The sequence below is a fragment of the Mobula hypostoma genome, chromosome 9 (genome assembly GCF_963921235.1).
Source record: "Mobula hypostoma chromosome 9, sMobHyp1.1, whole genome shotgun sequence".
Taxonomy (NCBI): domain Eukaryota; kingdom Metazoa; phylum Chordata; class Chondrichthyes; order Myliobatiformes; family Myliobatidae; genus Mobula; species Mobula hypostoma.
The window spans coordinates 39,982,670-40,004,503 of NC_086105.1; the positions used below are offsets into that span (position 1 = coordinate 39,982,670).

Genomic DNA, 21,834 nt, shown 5'->3' on the forward strand with positions numbered 1-21,834 from the left:
TGTGGGACTTAAGGCTCCTGTACTCCTACCTAATAGTGGCTCAGATGGTAGCCATCTCTGATGATAGATGTTGCCTTTTAGAGGCAGCAATTCCTATAGATAATACCAGTGCTGGGAAGGGATATGCCCATGATGCTTTGGGCAGAATACACTACTCTCTCTGCAGCTTATTATGTTCCCGTACATTCAAATTGCTGTACCAGCCACTGGTGCAATCATTCAATCATTTCAACCCTACATCTGTAGAAGTTTGTTAGAGTGTTCACTGACAAGCCAAAACTCCTGAACCCTCTAAGAATACAGCAACACTGATGACCTTTCTTTACCTTTACTTAGTAAAGTTAGAGATTGCGCATAATCAATTGTACTTAATGAAATCAGAAAAAATTCCTCTGTATTCCTGCAATACACTCAGTGGCCACTTTATTAGGTACACCTGTACATCTGCTCATTAATGCAAATATTTAATCACCTAATCATGTGGCAGCAACTCAATCCATAAAAGCATGCAGATAGGGACAAGAGATTCAGTTGCTGTATAGTCCGAACATCAAAATTGGGAAGAAATGTGATCTAAGTGATTTTGACCTTGGAATGATTGTTGGTGCCAGATGGGTTGGTTTGAGTATCTCAGAAGCTGCTGATTTCCTTGGGTTTTCATTTGGATTCAAAGACCTTATCACTCTATCAGAATGGTTACCTACAAGGGTAACGAAATTGACAACTGCTTAGGGGCCGTGGTTTGTCTTGCTTCCATTTTCTTGCATGAGTTATAGTTACATAATTTTGGTGCAGCTTGTGAGGTCCATCGAATCCTGTATCTGCATGACTTGTACAGCAAATTATGAGGTTCTGTCATTGTGCAACTATAACCTGACACTGCCATTCCCAAATTCACCCTCAGAAAATTGCAGGTTTGTTACCGATTGATGAGAAGCAAAGTTGGCTGTGCACATTCATTGGATGCTCTTTGAGTTTCACATGAGAACTTAGTGGCTTTTGGTTTTATTTTTAATTGAGCCAGAACTGTTTACCTTCAAAGTGGCGGTGTTGATGGTTTAAAGGGATATCATAAAAAACAGGTCGACACTTGGATATCCTGTGGTGAGTGACTCACTTCCTAATACTCACAGCCTTTCAATCATCTACAAATTGCATAAGGAGCACATAGTGGAGTAGTTGCAGTTGCCTGGATGAGGCCAGTTCATACAGCACTGAAGAAGTGACTTCATTCCAGACAAATTTAGCGCTTGATTCCATTCTAGCTTTGAACATTCATTACCAACCCTCCTCTGCAGCTTTGTGAGAGTTGAGCACTCCTATAACTTGTCAAGGCTTATCTGATATCATCTACCAAATCTCCAAATTCAGTTCTTCTCACTGTCAAGTGCAAGAGATAATTAGAAACACTAAAACCTGCAAGCTTCACCAGTTCCGTACAATTGTATGTTCTACTAAATTACAGACATTCCCGGCTGGAGTTCCATCTCCATTCTGGTGTTGGCACTGAGTCACGAGCATTGTCATAGCTTAGAAATGGACCCTTCAGCCAACTCATCCACATCTAGCAAAACGTCTTCCTGAGCTAGTCCCACTTGCCTTAACTTAACCTATATCCCTCTAAACCTTTCTTGTGCAGGTAATTGCTGAAATGTCTTCCAAACATTGCAATTGTATCCACCCCTACCACTTACTCAGACAGGTCGTTCCATAAAACCACCATGTTCTGTGTGGAAAATCTTGCCTCTCACGTCCCTTTAAATAATTCCCTTCTCACCTTAAAATTATGCCCTCTAGTTTATGACTTCCCTATTCTGGGGAAAAAGGCTGGATTTAAAACACCTCTATAAGGAAACTTCTTAGTTTCCTTTGCTCCTGGGAAAGCAATCCCAGCCTATCCAATCTCTCATAGCTCAAACTCTCTAGTCCAAGCCACATTATTGGGAAACCTATCTGCACCCTCTCTAGCCCAGTCATGTCCCTCCCATGGTATCATGACTAGAATTGCACACAATATGCAATTGTGGTCTCATCAATGCCTGTACAGCTGTTACACATTATCCCAAATCCTGTACACAGTGGCCCATCCTTTGAAGGTCAGCGTATCATACGTCTTCTTCACCACACTACTTGTGTTGCTGTTTTCAGGGAACTATGTACTTTGCACCCTTACTTCTCTCTGTTCTACAATACTTGCCAAGGCACTTTCATTCACTGAACATGCCCTGCCCTGGTTTACCTTCCCAAATGCATCATTTTGCAATTAAATTCCATTTATCATTCCTTGGACAACTTTCCCACTTGATCTAATTGAATCCTAGAAACTGCAGATTAAAAACAACATGGGAATAAATTAACCACGTGGAACACCTATTTAAGGGCAATAAGAATGGTCAATACAAGAATCTGACCCACCAGCAACACTCATGTTCCACCAATGAATGAATAAGAGAGTAAATTCTCATACCGCCATAGTGCCAAGATTATCTTCTCTTCTGTTGATCATCCCAGTATTCAATTAACCACAGTTGATGAATATAAGGTCAAAGCAAATAATCAGTCAAATATTTATACATCTAAAGCAAAAGCATTACAACATCATTGGATTGCCTTATAGCTTTCCTTGGTCACCAGTCACTCATTCCCTATGATGTGCCCCTGCAGAGTGGCTGGTGGAATGCTGCCCAGTTGTAAGTTGCAAAGGCTGACCTCGAATATAACTCTACTGTAAGAGATGCCTGCTAACAACACCCACCACCTGTAGATCAGGTGTTTGGAATGATTACCTCCATCATCTTCCACTTCCACTGCCCAGGGGCTTGGGCGAGGCCTCTGCAATGATGATTGGCATCCTCTCCTCGAGGGCACAAAACCAATTCTCCTGAAGGTGAGAGAGAAATGTATCTGGGCATATATATGAGGTTTGGTGGAGTAATTAGTGAGAAGATACAATGAGGCATCTGATAAAGCTCTCTGCTAGTTGAATAGCAGTTCTATCTTTCACGAAGGTATACCTGTAAAGTAAGTGTTGGAGATTTAGGGGGAATAGCATCTGTGAGATGTCAACATGCAGTACTGCTTTCATGTTCTTGAGACATTTTTAGCATTTACTTTATTTGTAACTATCTCACACTGCGATCTCTCTCTCTGGGGGAGCTCCCTGGCTACTTGCAAATAGAAGGCATCTCTCCTTCTCTCCAACTTGTCTACCAAGGCATCCAGAACCACGCTGGGAAATTAACACGCCCACTCCGGCTTGTAATAGTTCTTCAGTTTTCAAGGTGATCCCAAAAGCCGCACAATCCTATCTGCTATCAGTTACTGCCTCAAAGCACCCCTCGTGAAGAAATGCAGGCATGGCTTCAGCAGATATTGGCTGCACATAGTGTTGGCCTTTAACTGGTAGAAATAGAGTTGCTGCTGATTTTTCAGCCAAATCATATTAATAAGGTAGGAGCCTGAATTTTGTGTATAGCCTGTGCCATGTTTTTGGCTGTTTGTGCATTGCAGTCACAAGCTTATACTTTCCAGGGTTGCCTCAGTCAGCTCTCACTGTTCTGCGTCTTCGATACTGTACAGTATGTGTCTTTATAGTGATGCCAGTATGTAGAAGGTCCAGAGATTTTTGAGACATCTTCCTACCTTCCCAGCTACAGCCAATGTAACATTACTAAGTATAGCCATTTGGACCTTTTTTATATTAATTAGGCACGGGAATAGATCTATATGCCAAGCTGTGGGTGGTGGACATAACCGCTGAGCACTGGATTAATTGCACCCAGATAGGAGCAGGAAATGAAACCCGCACTTGGAGAGATGAACAAATGCACTAAAAATCATTCATCAACCACAGTTAAAATTTGCCAGTGACAAACTTCCAATTATTACTGTGAAACTGTAGTAATGACTATACTGGTGTAGAGCCATGTCAGTGCATGTTAGTAATGTGGATTAAACAGTCAACAAAGGCAAATTATTTTTTTTCTCAAAGGGATTGCTGTTTAATCTTTGGGTCTGGCTGCTTATATGACCTTCTAATTTAATCTTACAGTTTTATGGTAATACCTGAGCTCCTCAAATGAATTAAAGTCTCATCATATTCAGAGCTCAGAATGAATCTTTGTGTTTGCAAATTACCAAAAACATCTCTCCCAGTATTACAATGTACAGAAGGAAATTTAATCACACAAATCCTCAATGACATTATTTCAAATTCTTCTTTCGGTACCTTAATAAAACATGAACATTTTCATCCAAAATTAAGCCACTAGGAGAAGTTGCACAATCCCATTAATAAAGTATTTTAATTGCAAGCGCCCCTGCAAAAAAAGAAGGGTAAATTGCTGCAGTTTCGGATTTGATTCATGTCCAATCAACTTAGCTAAGGAATTGAAGTATGCAGATGCCAGGTGAGGATTTGTTGATGTTCAACAATTTTGAAGCAGTGAAAACCCATTAATGTTCAGAGCTCTGAAGGAGTTTTTCTTTTGACCCTTTGTTCAGCTGGAGGTATTCTGTGAGGTGCTGACCATGCAACAAGCTGGCTATGTCATGTTGATAGATTATCTTCAGAACAACTACAGAGAGCAGCAGGACCAAGTTGCAGAGCAAGTCTTTTCCTCGTACACAGGGACAGAAGTAATTCCTGACCCAGGTATGTTCAAACTGTTGTATCTTTGAAACAATTTAAAGGGAGAGTTTATTAATCCCATGTGAAATCTCTCAGTGTTTTCTTGAAGAGACCTTTGGTAGATCCTTTACATTACATGAAGAAAGAGCTTTTCTTGATATTCCACAATCTTGATGTCCTTTCAAGTTTTACAGGCAATTAAGTAATTAAGAAGTGAAGCGATTGGCCCAGTGTATGAATCAGTTATGCAACTACAACTTGTTTCAACCAGGAGTGTTAGTCATTCAACATTAACTGTGATCATGATTGCATTATTGACTGGGAAAAACAAAACTTTGAAGCAGCAATTAAGTGCTGCTATTTATGTATTTTATATTTCCTGTGATATAAAAGGAGGATATTCAGCTCACTGAGTCAAGTTCACCAAACCAATTCCACTCCCCCAATGATTTAACACTGACCTATTCTCCCCATATGCCCATCAACTCCCTCCCCACAGATTCTAAGCTAATTTACAGTGGAAAACTTGCCCGCCAACCTGCACACCTTTGGGACGTGAGAGGAAACCAGAGCTGGAAGAAGTTCCACCAGGTCATGAAGAAGAACGTGCTAACTCTTCACAACCAGCACCAGAGTTTAGAATTGAACCTGGATCTCTAGAGATGTGAAGCAGTGGCTTTACTTGCTGGCCAATTGTGCTCGCCTGGTGTCACAGTAGTGAAAAGCACAACTGACTGTGCTTTTAGTTGTAAAGCCCAGGCACTTTACACTGTAGTTGTAAAGTGTCTGTACTTTACAACTAATCAATTACTCTGCAATTTTCATATCGGGGCTCTGTAGGAAATGCACAGGTACTTGTGAATGCAAACAGCAAATATACCAAGATAACCTGTACTTGTAATGTTATTTCAGGAATAAAATTGTAGTCTTAGTGAAATAGAGAGATGGTCTTTTCTCCATCCTGTTAGATCCCTGGAATCTTCCACATCAACTTGAGCGGACAAGGAGGACTCATGGTTTGACAACTTTGCTGAAAGGTGGTGCCTCATACAGAGTGATTCACTCAGGCACTACACTGGATTGTCAACATAGATTTTTGTGTTCAGCTATCTGGATTGGGGATTGAGTCTAGAACCTATGCTACTATTGATTCAGAGCTGAAGACAGATTTGCATAATATGTCTTGGGTTCTGTATGGGCAAGCACACTATGCTGTCATTTGTAATGTTAACATATTGGGTCTAATGATAAGACCCTGACAGACTGCCTTTACCTGTTTCTGAGTGAGCTGGCCCTTCCAGTTTTGTGACTTCACATTTTTTCTACACTTTGAATGTATTCTCAGACTGGGCATGTGTGGGAGTGTCATATGAGTCAGGAGTTACAGCAGTCCTCATCAAATTGATATGTACTGGACGGCGAATTCAAACCAACTTCTCTTGCATTTTGCTCAGACCTAGGAAATTTAAATTGTAAACTTGAAATCATTAGAAGGAGGATTTTGGGCTGGCTGGTAGCGCAATGACATCAGTGCTGGACTTTGGAACGGAAGTTCCCGGGTTCGAACCCAGTTGGAGCCACTCCTGAGTACGCTTTCCATCCGTGCTGAGTTGAGTGTCGAGATCTCAACTCGACCTCGTCAAATAAAAAGGGAAAAATGCTGCAAAATCTCTGCTTGAGGAGTGGCGCGCCACACAGTCTCTCTCTCGCTCCGCGCTTTGTAAAGGCATGAAAAAGACATCGCCCCACCAACATCGCACACACACGCACGCCTGCACACGCCAAAAAAAGAGGATTTTGAAATTTATATGTTTAATGTATGGAAAAGTTCAAAGGTTCATATAAAATACACAGAGCACAAAAAAAAGGAATTTATGCTTATCGATCACCTAAACCTTTTCTGTTTTGCGGTTACTTAAACTCCTGCCTGAGCAAAAATTGTGCCATTAGTCTGATTGAAGCCAATACCAAGGGAGACGAATGAGTCTTCAACATCAGCTGACCTTAGAATGGGCAGAGAAGTGGCAAATGAAGTACAATGTTGGAAAGTGTATGGTTATGCACTTTGGCAGAAATAATAAACGGGCAGACTATTATTTAAATGGGGAAAGTATTCAAAGTTCGGAGATGCAACGGGACTTGGGAGTTCTCGTACAGGATACCCTTAAGGTTAACCTCCAGGTTGAGTCGGTGGTGAAGAAGGCGAATGCAATGTTGGCATTCATTTCTAGAGGAATAGAGTATAGGAGCAGGGATGTGATGTTGAGGCTCTATAAGGCACTGGTGAGACCTCACTTGGAGTACTGTGGGCAGTTTTGGTCTCCTTATTTAAGAAAGGATGTGCTGACGTTGGAGAGGGTACAGAGAAGATTCACTAGAATGATTCCGGGAATGAGAGGGTTAACATATGAGGAACATTTGTCCGCTCTTGGACTGTATTCCTTGGAGTTTAGAAGAATGAGGGGAGACTTCATAGAAACATTTCGAATGTTGAAGGGCATGGACAGAGTGGATGTGGCAAAGTTGTTTCCCATGATGGGGGAGCCTAGTATGAGAGGGCATGACTTAAGGATTGAAGAGTGCCCATTCAGAATAGAAATGCCAAGAAATTTTTTTAGTCAGAGGGTGGTGAATCTATGGAATTTGTTGCCATGGGCAGCAGTGGAGGCCAAGTCATTGGGTGTATTTAAGGCAGAGATTGATAGGTATCTGAGTAGCCAGGGCATGAAATGTTATGGTGAGAAGGCGGGGGAGTGGGACTAAATGGGAGAATGGATCAGCTCATGATAAAATGGCGGAGCAGACTCGATGGGCCGAATGGCCGACTTTTGCTTCTTTGTCTTATGGTCTTATTATCTTAAGGACTTTTGGGGATACGTATTTACTGCAACTTCCCTCCAGAATCTGTGCATGAATTAGGTTTGGCCATCTAATGTTTATTTCAACTTATTTTGATGGTTTTTAAAAATCCCTGTTGGAATACAAGCTAATTGGAACTGAGCTCAATCTGCCCCCCTTTTCTCCTCAATTCCTATCATCTATTGTAGTATATTTCAATCACAACCTGTGCAATCTTTAACCCAATCCCTTTGTTCTGCTATATTTTGTCTGAATTTTCCTGTCAACACACTCTGTAATTCACTCTGAGTTGGAAGTGGCCTGATTTTCTGAATATCTTTAACTTAAAAATAACGTAATCTAAAAACTCCTTTTTTTAAAAAAAACCACAAAGCACCATTTCTAGCCTTGAAGCGCCATCTGGTGTTGAAAAGATGATTTTTTTTTGACAAAAAATATATTTGAAGTGGTGCTGTAATATATAAAATTGGTAAACTGGTTTATTGTTATCAATTGTATTAATGTGCAGTAAACTGCTTTATTTTACATGCCATCTATTGCTTTTCATTGTAAATTGGTATATTATGACAATAATCAAAAAATTAACAATCATAGTTTTGCTGGCAGTGCTTTTTAAATTGTGACTCAGTTTACAGAAGCACGCTGGATTATAACAGCCTTATTAAAAACTAAATTCAGAAATATTTCAGAGTGCACAATAGTAGCTCTCCCTCCTTATTCTGAGTTTGATGGTCATGAATTCAAGTCGCATTCCAGAGATAAATATATAATACAGATTGAGACTTCTGATGGGTTAATGCTTTGTTGGAGGTGCTGTCTTTCAAATACAACTTTTGACTCCACTGTGCTAGTTTATGGTGATTGTTCAGATGGGGAACGTTGGTGGTCTGTCCTCAAAACTGAAGTTTCTGCTTTCAATATAGAGTCATTTAGCATGGAGCACTCTTGCTAGGTTCCCTTTGGGAACTGCCACATGGATTCTGCCTAAGCTGTTATCAACAGGGGTATAGAGTAACAAGGAAACTGATTATTACAGACCCTCGTCATCCATGACACACTCTCTTCTCATTATTACCTTCGGGGAGAAGGTATAGGTGTGTAAAGATGCACAATCAACTATTTTGAAACAGCTTTTTTCCTCCATCATCCGATTTCTCCATGAACACCACCTCCTTTGCATAACAAAGCTGATTCTAATTTGTATAGATATTTGATGATTTCTATTAATTTTTAATTGTTTATTAGAATTTTTTAATTATGTCTGAATGTCAGTTATTTAAAAATAAAATAATTGATAATACTTTCCCATCCTAGCCTTACTATCAGGAGGGCTTGAGGGACAGAGCCTTTGAACTCTGCACTGGGTTTAGTTCCTATCGAAACCATAAAGTTTGGTGGACTATAGCCACTGCCTTTACCTCTACTCCTTCTGCCCTCTTGGATGAATGTAAGGTGTCCCAAATCACTATAATAATTAAGAAAGTTGAAGACTTCTATGGGCCCCATCCACTATTTTTTCCTTGAATAGTTTGGCCATTTATCTCAATTGAAGATGGGAAATTAGCAGCCACATTTCCCACTTTACAGTAGAGACTAAACTTATAAAAATAGTTATTTAGCCGTAATTCATTGTAGAAATCCTAAGCAAAAGAGCTCTGAAAGTTGAAGACATGACTTTGCACACAAAGCAATCAAAAATTATTCCGCAACTGTATTTTTCCAGAATATCTCTTTCACTCCCAATAGTGCTGATGTTTGCTGAGGTGTCCTCTTGGGCTGAGATACCAGAGAACCAAAAGTGAACTGAGGCAGCAAACATTGTTTAACCACAGAGAACATCAAATCCAAGGTTTACCTTGGTTTCTTTCAATATTGTAATTTAACAGATAAAGGAGATAAATGCAAGAGGAGAAATATATTGGAATAGATTTTGACATTAGTTACCACCTCAAAAACACCCTGCTTTTGTGCTGTGGCCAGTTGTTGTGTTATGACTAGTAAGGTGCCGAAGGGATCATTGTTTGGGGCCCAACTATTCTTGATCAAGGTCAGCAATTTGATGTAAGGGGCCAAAGTAATATTTGCAAGTTTGCTAATGATTCAAAACCAGGTAGATTTGGGGGACAACTTTGTCAAGCACTTTGACTCCATCAGTAGCAGCCAGAACTTCTTGGTGGCTGACCATTTTAATTCCACTCCCCATTCTCATTTTGACATGTCGGTCCATGACCTCCTCTCCTGCCACAGTGAAGCCACCCTCAATTCCATCTGAGTCGCCTCCGATCTGACAGCCTTCCCGGCAATGTGCTGGAAAGCTATCTGGTTGCTATGGTGTAGATGGGTGGCAGGAGAAATGAAGCGGGGTTGGGGAGAATTGATGGGCATGTGAGAAAGCACATGATACAGGGAAATAAATGTTGGAAGAGAAATGGTGGGAATGATCTGAGATTCAGCAGAGACTTGGTGTAGAATCTCTTTCTACATATGAGGAAAAAAAGGAAATATCAAATATATGTCAGTGACAGAAAATTTTTGTTTCTCCTTCTATTCAAAGAAGAATCTGTAAGTGCAAATGGTTAATCAGTGATCTGAGATTCTCTCTTTTCTCCATAAGGAAATTAATCATTATTACACAAGTAGTAATCAACCTCATAATGATTTGAGGCATGTGCTTCAGCATAACAAAGGGAACTTCCCTCTGCTCTTGTTTATTTTCTGGCTTGAAACTGACATAGAACGGTGGTAATGCACTAATTATTTGGTTGAGCTGTAGTAAGTTCAATGTACTTTATGTAAATCTCTGACTCTTTCTTCAAAGTTTGCAGTTCGGAACCTCAGAATCTCCAAGTCAATGCAAAGAATGATACCACTTTGCTTGTTCTCTGGGAAAGACCAAGGGCAGTTTATGGTGATCTCCTGGAGCGATATGCAGTGTTCCATCAGCAGTTAGACGGAGAAGACCTGACCAGACATAAGTTCCTGACAGATGGGGATCAGGACACGGTAATATAAAACACACAATATAGTTAACAAGAAAGTGTATGGTAGTGTGTAATTGTACTGTAGTATTATTGTCAGACCCTCTAATTATAATCCAATGGTTCATTTCTCAGGGAGCCATTCTTAGCAACTTACAACCAGATACCAGTTACGTTGTTCAAGTGGTTGCCATATGTTCAGATGGTCTGTATGGGGTATACAGTGAAAAATTTGTCGTGGACATGCCCATGGAATTTGAAGACTCAGGTAAAGCTGAATCCAATACTTCCTTGTAGTTCCTCGCTCCTTCGCTCGGGTGTCCTTTGGTGCTCTGCTCTATAGAAGTGGTCTTAGATTGAGATTCTGCGGGTCTGAGATCAGTGCAATCCTGGTTGAGGAGAGTTGAGCTTCAACTCTTATTTAAAATTTATTGCAATAATTTTAAAAAATGGTTTATTATGAATGCACAAGTGTGCCAGTCCTCTGGATTGTGCTGACAAAGTTTAGGAAAGAAGTGTCAAGTCACCTTGGTGTGTTACTTATGGTGGTGGGATTCCCTTGTTTGCTGTAGCTGGTATGACAGTGCTGATGGCATTTTCTTTTAAAAGATGTGAGCGAGGTGGTTGATATCTGCTGGCTGTGTGTTTGCTGCTTCGTTCTGATATGGCAATGAACTAAACGGCTCAAATTCCCCTTGCTTTCTGTTCGCTGCTTGTTGGGATAGTCGATACATTGCTGCTTCTTCCAAAACTGAAATAGTCGCAACAAATCCTTGTAGTTAATTATTCCGCCTGACGTCTCTGTTTGTTGTCAAATGCATCTTAAGGAGACATTTTTTTACAGCAAACTATTTTAAATGTGAAGGCCCCAGATACTTTAATAATTCATTAATGCTAAGGAGGCATGAAGTGAATGAAGTCCATATCATAATTTCAGCAGCCAGATAAACAAAACCCTTTGAGGAGCATGTGCTGCCAAGAACTGAAAACAGAAAATGCTGAAATATTGAAAGGTTATGAGATGTTAACTCTGTTTTCCCTTCTTAGATGATGACTGGCCTTCTGGGTACTTACAGCATTATCTGTTTTATTTTTTTAACCCTACTTCTGTTTCCTTCCATCAATGTAAATGCATTGCCCTTGATATAATATAGGCAATCAAGTTCTGTATGTGTGAACGAAACGAACATCAGTTCACTCTCTCTCTCACCAACTGAGGTGTTGCTGTCAATTGTCAACCTGTTGTATTCAGAACACCATTTAACATTCAGCTTCTGTAATTACTATATGGGCTGCAATAAATGGAGATAATTTTGTTGCAAGTTAAACTAGTGATTGAGCATCCTTTGTACAGTTAGGAATGATCAGTACTTCTTCAGTCTTAATCTGAATCACAGCAGTTTGTAGTACTATATTAGCTGGGAAATTTTATTTTCTCTCTTTTGAAATGTAAATACCAGTTAGATTTTCTGCACCTATGAAGTCAGCTATTCTTCATTGCCAACTGAAGTTTGCATGTAAAGTTCTATATCACCACGTCTAACCTCTACTGGGCCAGGAATGTGCAAAGAAAAGACGAGTGGCTCCCAGTCAGCTACAACTCTCACTGAGTTAGCTAACTTTATAGAAATCTCATGTGGAAGGGTGTGAGAATTCGCCAATTCAGTTGCGACAAACAATAAAAATAGATAGGAAATTTGCAAGCTTGGAACCAGTGAAAAGGCAGATGGAGGCTTTTTGTAACTAGGAAGCAAAATTCAGTCAATTACTACTTTGAAATCTCCTTGCTTAATTCTGAAGTGTAATTACAGTTTAAGTAATGAACGTGCTCTGGAATCTAATTGTTTAATTTCTGTTCCCCTGCCATTCCTAACCTAACAATGCCCAGACAAGTAACTCCACTAAAAAATGACTTTTAAAAATCTATCAAAGAAAACATTGTCAGAAATTTGACTAGGTGAAATTATTAAAATTCTTTTTTCATTTCTTATGTTATTGATTAACATTATTTGACTCACATCATGTGCTTAATAAGACCATAAAATATAGGAGCAGAATTAACCTATTTGGCACATAGAGTCTGTTCTGCCATTTCAACATGGCTGATCCAACTTTCTTCTCAGTGCCAATCTCCTGCCTTCTCCCAAAATCCCTCCACACCCTGACAAATCAAGAAACTATCAAGCTCTAAATTAAATATTCATAAGGACTTGGCCTCCACAGCTGTCTGCGCCAAAGAATTCCACAGATTTACCACTCTCTGGCTAAAGAAATTCTTCCTCATCTCCATTCTTAAAGGACACCCCTCTATTTGGAGGATGTGTTCTCTGGTCTTAGACTCTCCCACCATAGGAAACATCCTCTCCACATTCACTCCAGCAAGGCCTCTCAATGAGTTCACCCCTCATTCTTCTGAATTCCAGCGAATACAGGCCCAGAACCATCAAACGCTTTTTATATATCAAGCCATTCAATCCTGGAATCATTTTCATGAACTTCCTTTGAACCATCTCCAGTTTCAGCACATCCTTTCTAAGATAAGGGGCCTAAAACTGCTCTCAATACCCCAAGTGAGGCCTCACCAATGCTTTATAAAGTCTCAACATCACATCCTTGCTCTTATATTCTAGTCCTCTTGAAATGAATGCTAACGTTACATTTGCCTTCTTCATCACAGACTCAACCTGCAAATTAACCTTTAGGGAATCCAGCACAAGGACTCCCAAATCCCTTTGCACCTCAGTTCTTTGTATTTTCTCTCCATTTAAAAATTACTCAACCTTTTCATTTCTTCTACTAAAGTGCTGACCATACACTTTCTGACACTATATTCCATCTGCATTTCTTTGCTCATTCTCCTAATCTGTTTAAGTCCATCTGTAGTTTCTCTACTTCCTCAAAACTACCTGCCCCTCCATCTATCTTCATATTGTCTGCAAACTTTGCAACAAAGTAATCAATTCCATCATCCAAATCACTGATGTTTAATGTAAAAAGTATCAGTTCCAACACAGACCTCTGTGGAACACCAGTAGTCAGCAGCAGCCAATCAGAAAAGGCTCCCTTTATTCCCACTCTTTGCCTCCTGCCAATCAGCCACTGCTTTATCCATGCTAGAATCTTTACTGTAATACCGTGGGCAGGTAGCTTGTTAAGCAGAATCATGTCTGACAACTTGTCAAAGGCCTTCTGAAAATCCAAGTACACAATGGTAACCGATTCTCCATTGTCTATCCTGCTTGTTATTTCTTCAAAGAAATCCTAGAGGAAATCATGCTGACTTCGGCTATTTTATCATGTGCTTCAAAATGTCCTGAGACCTCATCCTTAATAATCATTTTCAACATCTTCCTAACCACTTAGATCAGAGTAACTGGCCTATATTCCACACTTCTGCCTATCTTCCTTCTTGAAGATTGGAGTGACTTTTGCAATTTCCCAATCTTATGAAACCATTCTAGAATCTAATGATTCTTGAAAGATCAATACTAATGCCTCCATGATCTCTTCAGCCACCTCTTTCAGAACTCTGAAGTGTACACCATCTGGTCCAGGTGACTTATCATCCTTCAGACCTTTCAGTTTCCCAAGAGTCTTCTCTCTAGTTATGGTAACTTCACACACTTCATGACCCCTGACACCTGGAACTTCCACTATACTGCTAGGGTCTTCCGCCATGAAGACTGATTGAAAATACTTATTCAGTTCATCCACCATTTTGTTACCCCCAACCCCCATCACTACCTCTCCAGCATAGTTTTCCAGTGGTCCAATATCTACTCTTGCCTCTCTTTTACACATTATGTATCTGAAGAAACTTATGGTATCCTCAATATTGTTGGCTAGATTACTTTCATATTCCAACTTTACCTTAATTACTTTTTTAGTTGCCTTCTGTTGGATTTTAAAAGCTTCCCAATCCTCTAACTTCCCTCTAATATTTGCTCTATTATATGCCCTCTCTGGCTTTTATGTTGGCCTTGACTTCTCTTATTAGCCACGGTTGTGTCATGTTTCCTTTATAATACTATTTCCTTTTTAAGATGTACATATCCTGTGCCTTGCAAGTTACTTTCAGAAATTCCAGCCATTGCTACACGGTTGTCATCCTCGCCAGTGTTCTTTTCCAATCAATTCTGGCCAACTCCTCTCTCATGCCTCTGTAATTCCCTTTACTCCACTGTCATACTTCTGATTCTAGCTTCTCAAATTTCGGGGTGAATCCAATCACATTTCCCCATAGGGTTCTTTCACCTTAAGCTCTCTAATAATTCAGGTTCACTATACAACACCCAATCCAGAATAGTTGATCCTCTAGTAGGCTCAGCCAGGAGCTGCTCTAAAAAATCTCGTAGGAACTCTAGAAATTTCCCCCACCTGAAATTCACCACCAACCTGATTTTCCTAACCTACCTGCATATTGAAATCCCCCAAGACTATTGTGACATTGCCTTTTGTCATGAATTTTCTATCTTCCATTGTAATTTGTAGACCACATCCCTATTACTGTTTGGGGTGGGGGGGGTGGCGGTGGTCTGTATACAACTCCCATCATGGTCTTTTTTTTCCTTGCAGTTCCTTAGCTCTATCCACAATGATCCAACACCTTCCGACCTGATGTCACCCCTTTCTAATGATTTAATTTCAATTTTACCAACAGTGCAACACCACCCCCTCAACCTTCCAGCTGGCCCTTTCGATACAATATGTTCCCTTGGACACTAAGCTCCCAGCTGTAATCTTCTCTCAGCCATGATTCATTGATGCCTACAACAACATACCTGCCAATCTGCAACTTTGCTGGAAATGTATCTACCTTATTCCTTATACAGCGTGCATTCAAATCCAACACCTTCAGAGCTGTATTTATCCTTTTTGATTTTGTCCACCTTTTATATTGTAACTCATCCCGTTGACTGCAATTTTGCCCTGTCAGCTCCCTCTCCTCTCTACACACTGCCACTGTTTGTAAACCAGCTGCCTCATCTTCAGCACTGTTATCCGCCTTTCCAACAATACTTCTTGCATTGAAATACCGGCAGCTCAGGACACTAGTCATACCTTGCTCAAACTTTTGATTCCTAACTTTGCCTGAGGTCTTACCAACATCTGCCTCCACAACTTTTCCACGAGCTATTCTTGCATTCTGGTTCCCATGATGACAGCAATCACTTTTTTAAAAAATAAAAATTTACCAGTTGTTATTGTTAAATAAACCTTTCAGTTATTCATCCTTCTGATCAATAAGTAATAAGCCTGCAAGTGTACAGCTCTGGATGTGTCTGTCTGTGGTGTACTGAATGCTATACTACAAAACCCACATAATTACCTTTCTTCAGCCTTGGAGAATTTTCCTTTCTAATCCATATATGGTACCCATAGATTCCCAAAGATTATCAATAGACATGTTATTTACATTTGGATTGATTGATATACTGTATTCATTTTGAATGACATTGAATATACATATTTTATTTATTCATTGACGGGGAGAGAATATTGCTGACAATGCAAACATTTATTGTCAATCTTTACCTTACAGTGGTGAGTCTGGAGTCACACATAGGACAAATCAAGGAAGAATATTAGATGTCCAGCCCTTAAGAATATTAGTGAACCAAATGAGTTTTTAATATAACAGTGCAGTAATATTACTGAGATTAGCTTTTTGAAATATTCCATTTTTAATAATTGAGTTTAAATTCCCCAGCTGTGGTAGTACAATTCGAACTCATGTCTTTGGATCAATGGTCCAGAACTCGTTTTGCTAGAGGGAACGACCAAATAGAATTTAACAAGCTTTTCTGCTCTCAGGAGAATAAAGCAATTGAAATTATTTTGTTTTGTATCCAAAATAAAATCTCTATATCCTTAAAAATACCTCACTCTGTAGGTCACCAATCTGTTGGCAATTTAACAAGTTTCTAAATGAGAGAAGATGGACTGAATTGAGCAGGCCAAAAATTTGTGGAGAGTGAAGAGCAGGATGTGTTTTGAAACACTATCATGGCTGCTGACTGACCTTCGCTGTCATTCTGTAGACATCAATAGATCACTAGCTATGTTCACAGATAATGGACAAGGGATCGTGGAATAGAGCCAGTCTCTGAATGATTATTTCTTGTTTAGAGGATACAATGAAAAGTAATGAGGTGCAGAGAATTTCGCTGTGTGATTTATGTTTGTTACTTTCCTAATTCTCGGTCTAAATTTCAATACACACTGATCTACTTGTATGTCACTGCCTCTGCTTTTCTGCTCTATTTATAACACTGGACTGTCTACATTTAAGTATCCTTTTACTTCTCATACTAATGCTTAACTGAAAATATTAACAGTTTTATTTTGGCAAGGTACTTGCTAGACATTTTAAAAATGTGATCATTCATTGCTATATATTAGTACTAGAAGTGTTCTAATATACTGTGATGAAAACTTACATTTAGCTCTAAATGTTTATAGAAATTAGTGCTAAACCCTAGTATAGAAATTCAAACAAATCTCTAAGTTATAGACACAAGGCAATCAATCAATTAATACCTTATTTCTTATATAAGGCAACTCTATTGAAATGGGGATGATCCATAAGTGTATGCAATGTTACTGCCATTTGTGCCACCAATGTTTTTTTTATTTAACAGAGACATCCTTTCATGTTAGAAGTTGTATGTTTAAATATATTCCATATTTTTCAAAATGTAGCACTGTACCTTTGATTAAAATAAGGATGACAGTGATAATTACAATGGTGGAAAATAGCCAGAATTATTCTGATCAATATGCTACATTCTTTTAATGGAACTGAATTATTAAATTTCTGGTCTTGAACTTTTGACCAAATGTTTTACTTCGATTTCACTTGCCTTCAGGGTTTGAAGCTCCCAGTCTTACAATAGAAACATTTCTCAGACCATGTGCAAAATCACAACCACCACTGTAAGACAGGCATGGTGAGAATGGAGGAAGCTGATTCAGAGTGAGTGCAGTCAGTGTGACATTGAAAATCTGCTCAGCACCTTGAAAGTGGTGGCAGCCCCATCAGAGATTTTACTTTTGTCTTTGCTCATCACTCCATGTGAAAAAGTGGTTCCAGTAATTCATCATGTCTGGTTCTAATGGGTGGGAATAGAGATGCCATGGAGTCAGTGGGTTACACAGCATTGAAATAGTATCAAACCCAAGTTATTGAAGCTCTGAGACGGCAAACATACTTCTTGCGTCTTTGTGACACTCCTAAAAATAAACCCTAGAAAATCAAGCAGGTTGGGCTTTTCCAAACCCAACCATTCATAACCACCTAACAATACTGAAAATAGAGACTCATCAAAAAAAAAGCATACCTGGAAACCTCTATAAAAAGTCAAAGATGAGTTAATTGTTGTATGCATGGTTGCAATGAAAATATTCCTTGCAACAGCATCATATAAGCAGCATTTACAAAAAGAAACATAAATTATTCATGATTTTTACAATAAAACAATGAGGACAACAAAGTCAATATTCATTTTAATGCAAAGTGGTCATGGTGTTGCTAAACTTCGGTGATTAAAGTTTTGGTTCAAGGACTGAGTGGTTGAAGAAAAGTAGCTGTTCTTGAACCTGGTACCGTGGGACTTGAGGCTTCTGTATCTCCTGCTCACCAAGCACCACACCATCGGAGCCATGCTGTCTTCTCACTGCTGCCATTGGGGAGGAGGCTCAGGAGCATAGGGTCCCACACCAACAGGTTCAGGAACAGTTATTACCTCTTGACCATCAGGCTCCTGAACCAGAAAGGATAACTTCACTCACCTCTGCCCTGCACTGATTCCTCAACCTATGGACTCACTTTCAAGGACTCTACAGCTCATGTTCTCAACATTATTTATTTATTTACTATATTATTTGTTTTGTATTTGCACATTGGTTGCTTGTCCGTCATGGTGTGTACTTTTTCACTGACTCTATTGTGTTTCTTTGTACCTACTGTGAATGCCTGCAAGAAAATATACCTCAGGGTAGTATGTGGTGAAATATACAGTATATACTTCGATAATAAACTTGCTTTGAACTTACGTTGAGCATTCATATTGCTGTACCAGACCATGATCAGGAATCATTCTATCATACATATACTAGGAGTGACTGCTGTTGAACTGGTTCTTTTAGAGGACTGGTGTCTTAATTTGGCATCATAAATCTTTGATATTTATTGCACTGCATAGAAGGTAAGAGGTTCTGGTGCTGTTAAATTGAGACCATGTGTCCATCCTTGAGGCTCTGAGGATTTAGCAATGTTGTCATATATTACTGAGTGGTGTGGTTCATGTCTCTTTTCTCATGAACCTGGCAAGAATCCCTGATGATCAAGTAATGTGGTCATCCTTGGGAGAATCCAGATAGAATTTGCTAGTTCGATGAAGAAATGCTTGACTTTAGGAATTTTATCGCTCTTCTATGCAATATCTGAGGCTTTTGCGTCTGTACTGACCCTGCACACTGTTGACTGCCATCAAAGCAGAAAATACTAAGGAGGCCAAGCAGCACTTGTAGAGAAACAGAGTTAATATTTTGGACCAATGACCCTTCAGAATAGAAGTTTAAAAACAAGTGGTGCTTTAAGTTGCAGAGAGAGGGAGAGCTGGAAAGAGCAAAGGATGGGGTAGAAACCAAATGTGCCCAGATGACATAGTTAAAAGAAAGATCTGACCTCTCTAGAGCAGTATAAATAGAGGCAGATGAGTTCAAGTCAAGTCAAGTCACTTTTTATTGTTATTTCAACCATAACTGCTGGTACAATACACAGTAAAAATGAGACAACGTTTTTCAGGACCATGGTGCTACATGAACAATACAAAAAATACACTGAACTACATAAAACAACACAAAACTACATAAAATGGTAGGACATTGAAGAATACTGTAGAACAGAGGGATCTAGGAATAATGGTGCATAGTTCCCTGAAGGTGGAATCTCATGTGGATAGGGTGATGAAGAAAGCTTTTGGTATGCTGGCCTTTATTAATCAGAGCATTAAGTATAGGAGTTGGGATGTAATGTTGAAATTGTATAAGGCCTTGGTGAGGCCAAATTTGGAGAACTGTGTACATTTCTGGTCACCGAATTATAGGAAAGATGTCAATAAAATTGAGAGAGTACAGAGGAGATTTACTAAAATGTTGCCTGGGTTTCATCTCCTAAGTTGCAGAGAAAGGTTGAACAAGTTAGGTCTTTATTCTTTGGAGTGTAGAGGTTGAGGGGGGACTTGATAGAGGTGTTTAAAATTATGAGGGGGATAGATAGAGTTCACGTGGATAGGCTTTTTCCATTGAGAATGGGGGAGATTCAAACAAGAGGACATGAGTTGAGAGTTAAAGGGCAAAAGTTTAGGGGTAACATGAGGGGGAACTTCTTTACTCAGAGAGTGGTAGCTGTGTGGAACGAGCTTCCAGCAGAAGTGGTTGAGGCAGGTTCGATGTTGTCGATTAGAGTTAAGTTGGATAGATATATGGACAGGAAAGGAATGGAGGGTTATGGGCCGAGTGCAGGTTGGTGGGACTAGGTGAGAGTAAGAGTTCGGCATGGACTGGAAGGGCTGAGATGGCCTGTTTCCATGCTGTAATTGTTATATGGTTAAAACTACACTAGACTACGGACCTACCCAGGACTGCATAAAGTGCACAAAACAGTGCAGGCATTACAATAAATATGCACTGTAGAGGGCAGTAGGTTAGTGTCAGTCCAGGCTCTGGGTATTGAGGAGTCTGATGGCTTGGGGGAAGAAACTGTTACATAGTCTGGTTGTGAGAGCCCGAATGCTTCGGTACCTTTTCCCAGATGGCAGGAGGGAGAAGAGTTTGTATGAGGGGTGCGTGGGGTCCTTCATAATGCCGTTTGCTTTACGGATGCAGAGTGTGGTGTAAATGTCTGTAATGGCGGGAAGGGAGACACTGATGATCTTCTCAGCTGACCTCAGTATCTGCTGCAGGGTCTTGCGATCCGAGATGGTGCAACTTCCAAACCAGGCAGTGATGCAGCTGCTCAGGATGCTCTCAGTACAACCTCTGTAGAATGTGGTGAGGATGCGGGGTGTGGGGGGGGATAAATGGAGAGAAAAAAATAGACATACAATCATTGGAATGCTGTTGACTACTTATGACAAAGGCCAAATAGTTTTAAGGTGAATGGTGGAAAGGTTAAGGGAGATTTACTTGACTAGCTGTTTTACACAGACTGTGGTAGGTGCATGGAATGTACTGTCAGGTTTTGGAAGTAGATGCAATAACAACATTTGAGATGCATTTGGACAATTACATGCACAGGCAGAGAATGGAGGGATATAGACCATTTGCTGGCAGATGTCCATTTCAATTTGGGATCATGATTGGTACAGATATCGTGGGCTGCAGGACTTGTTCTTCTGTCGTACCGTTCTGTATTCTATCTCACTGATGGACCCTCTGAAAATAGATCTGAAAATACTCGATGCCAGTATTTTCCTACTCAGCTGTATACAATTTCCTAAGTGGTTTTAGCTGGGTAACCACTTGGAAGCTTATCTACATTTAGGGTGGAGATGACATTTCATCAGCATCTTCTAAGCCTGATGCAGTTTCTTGACCCGAAATGTCAATGATCCCTCTGTCCCCATGGATACAGCCTGACCCACTGAATTTCTTAAGTAATTTGTTTTCTTTTTCTTCTGTATAGCCTTGAATACTGGAGAAGATTATAGCAAAGAAAAAAAAACATGTCAATTCCATATATATATATTACAATAGAAACTCTATGTGTAGAGTCTTAAGCCTTATATGTTCTTTGTAAGGAAGGGTAACAATTATGCTATTGGCAATTACATTCAGGGCAAAATAAATGGAGGAAGTATGATCTCCATTGTGAACATTTAATAAATAGGTTAAGCCTTGTAAAACCTATTCATTGTTTTCAGTATAATGGGAAATATTATGTCAAAATCTCAATTTTCTGCTTTTTGAATGACAGTTGCTTCTAATAATTATTTTGTATTAGCAGCTGGTGAACCTCTCAGTCTATTCAGGGGCCTCTTGTGTGTTGGTGTATGCATAGTGTGGAAAATAAAGATACATTTTAACTGGATTTGTTTACCATTGTGAAAATACTGATAATCTACTAACAATGGTTTGAGACTGGATTATACTTTACAACCACTGTTGCTTAGCTACAAGGAAATTGGGAATCTCATCACCATTTCTTTTCAGCATTGCACTGAGCAAAGCCAAGGTAAGACATCCTGGCATTGTATTGTGATTTTACTTTTATTTCTTTCAATTGCTTTTAAAGATTAGTTACAACAAAATCAATTAATTATGTTAGGAAGATTCACAGATATTCCTTTCCTTCAAATTACA

General features: G+C 39.6%; 1 protein-coding gene across 5 annotated transcripts in view; it reads left to right on the plus strand.

Annotated features, from left to right (window-relative positions):
* The window catches only part of ptprz1a (protein tyrosine phosphatase receptor type Z1a), a 265,905-nt gene that overhangs the window by 153,742 nt on the left and 90,329 nt on the right, over nucleotides 1-21,834 (plus strand). For all 5 annotated transcript variants that reach the window (XR_010019227.1, XM_063058126.1, XM_063058125.1 and 2 more), the window contains exons 8-10: nucleotides 4,504-4,654; nucleotides 10,308-10,492; nucleotides 10,603-10,735. Coding sequence is in view for 4 of the 5 variants with exons in the window: in XM_063058126.1 (XP_062914196.1) it covers nucleotides 4,504-4,654; nucleotides 10,308-10,492; nucleotides 10,603-10,735 (469 nt within the window). In the remaining variant the exon portion in view is untranslated. The remainder of the gene's footprint in view (nucleotides 1-4,503; nucleotides 4,655-10,307; nucleotides 10,493-10,602; nucleotides 10,736-21,834) is intronic.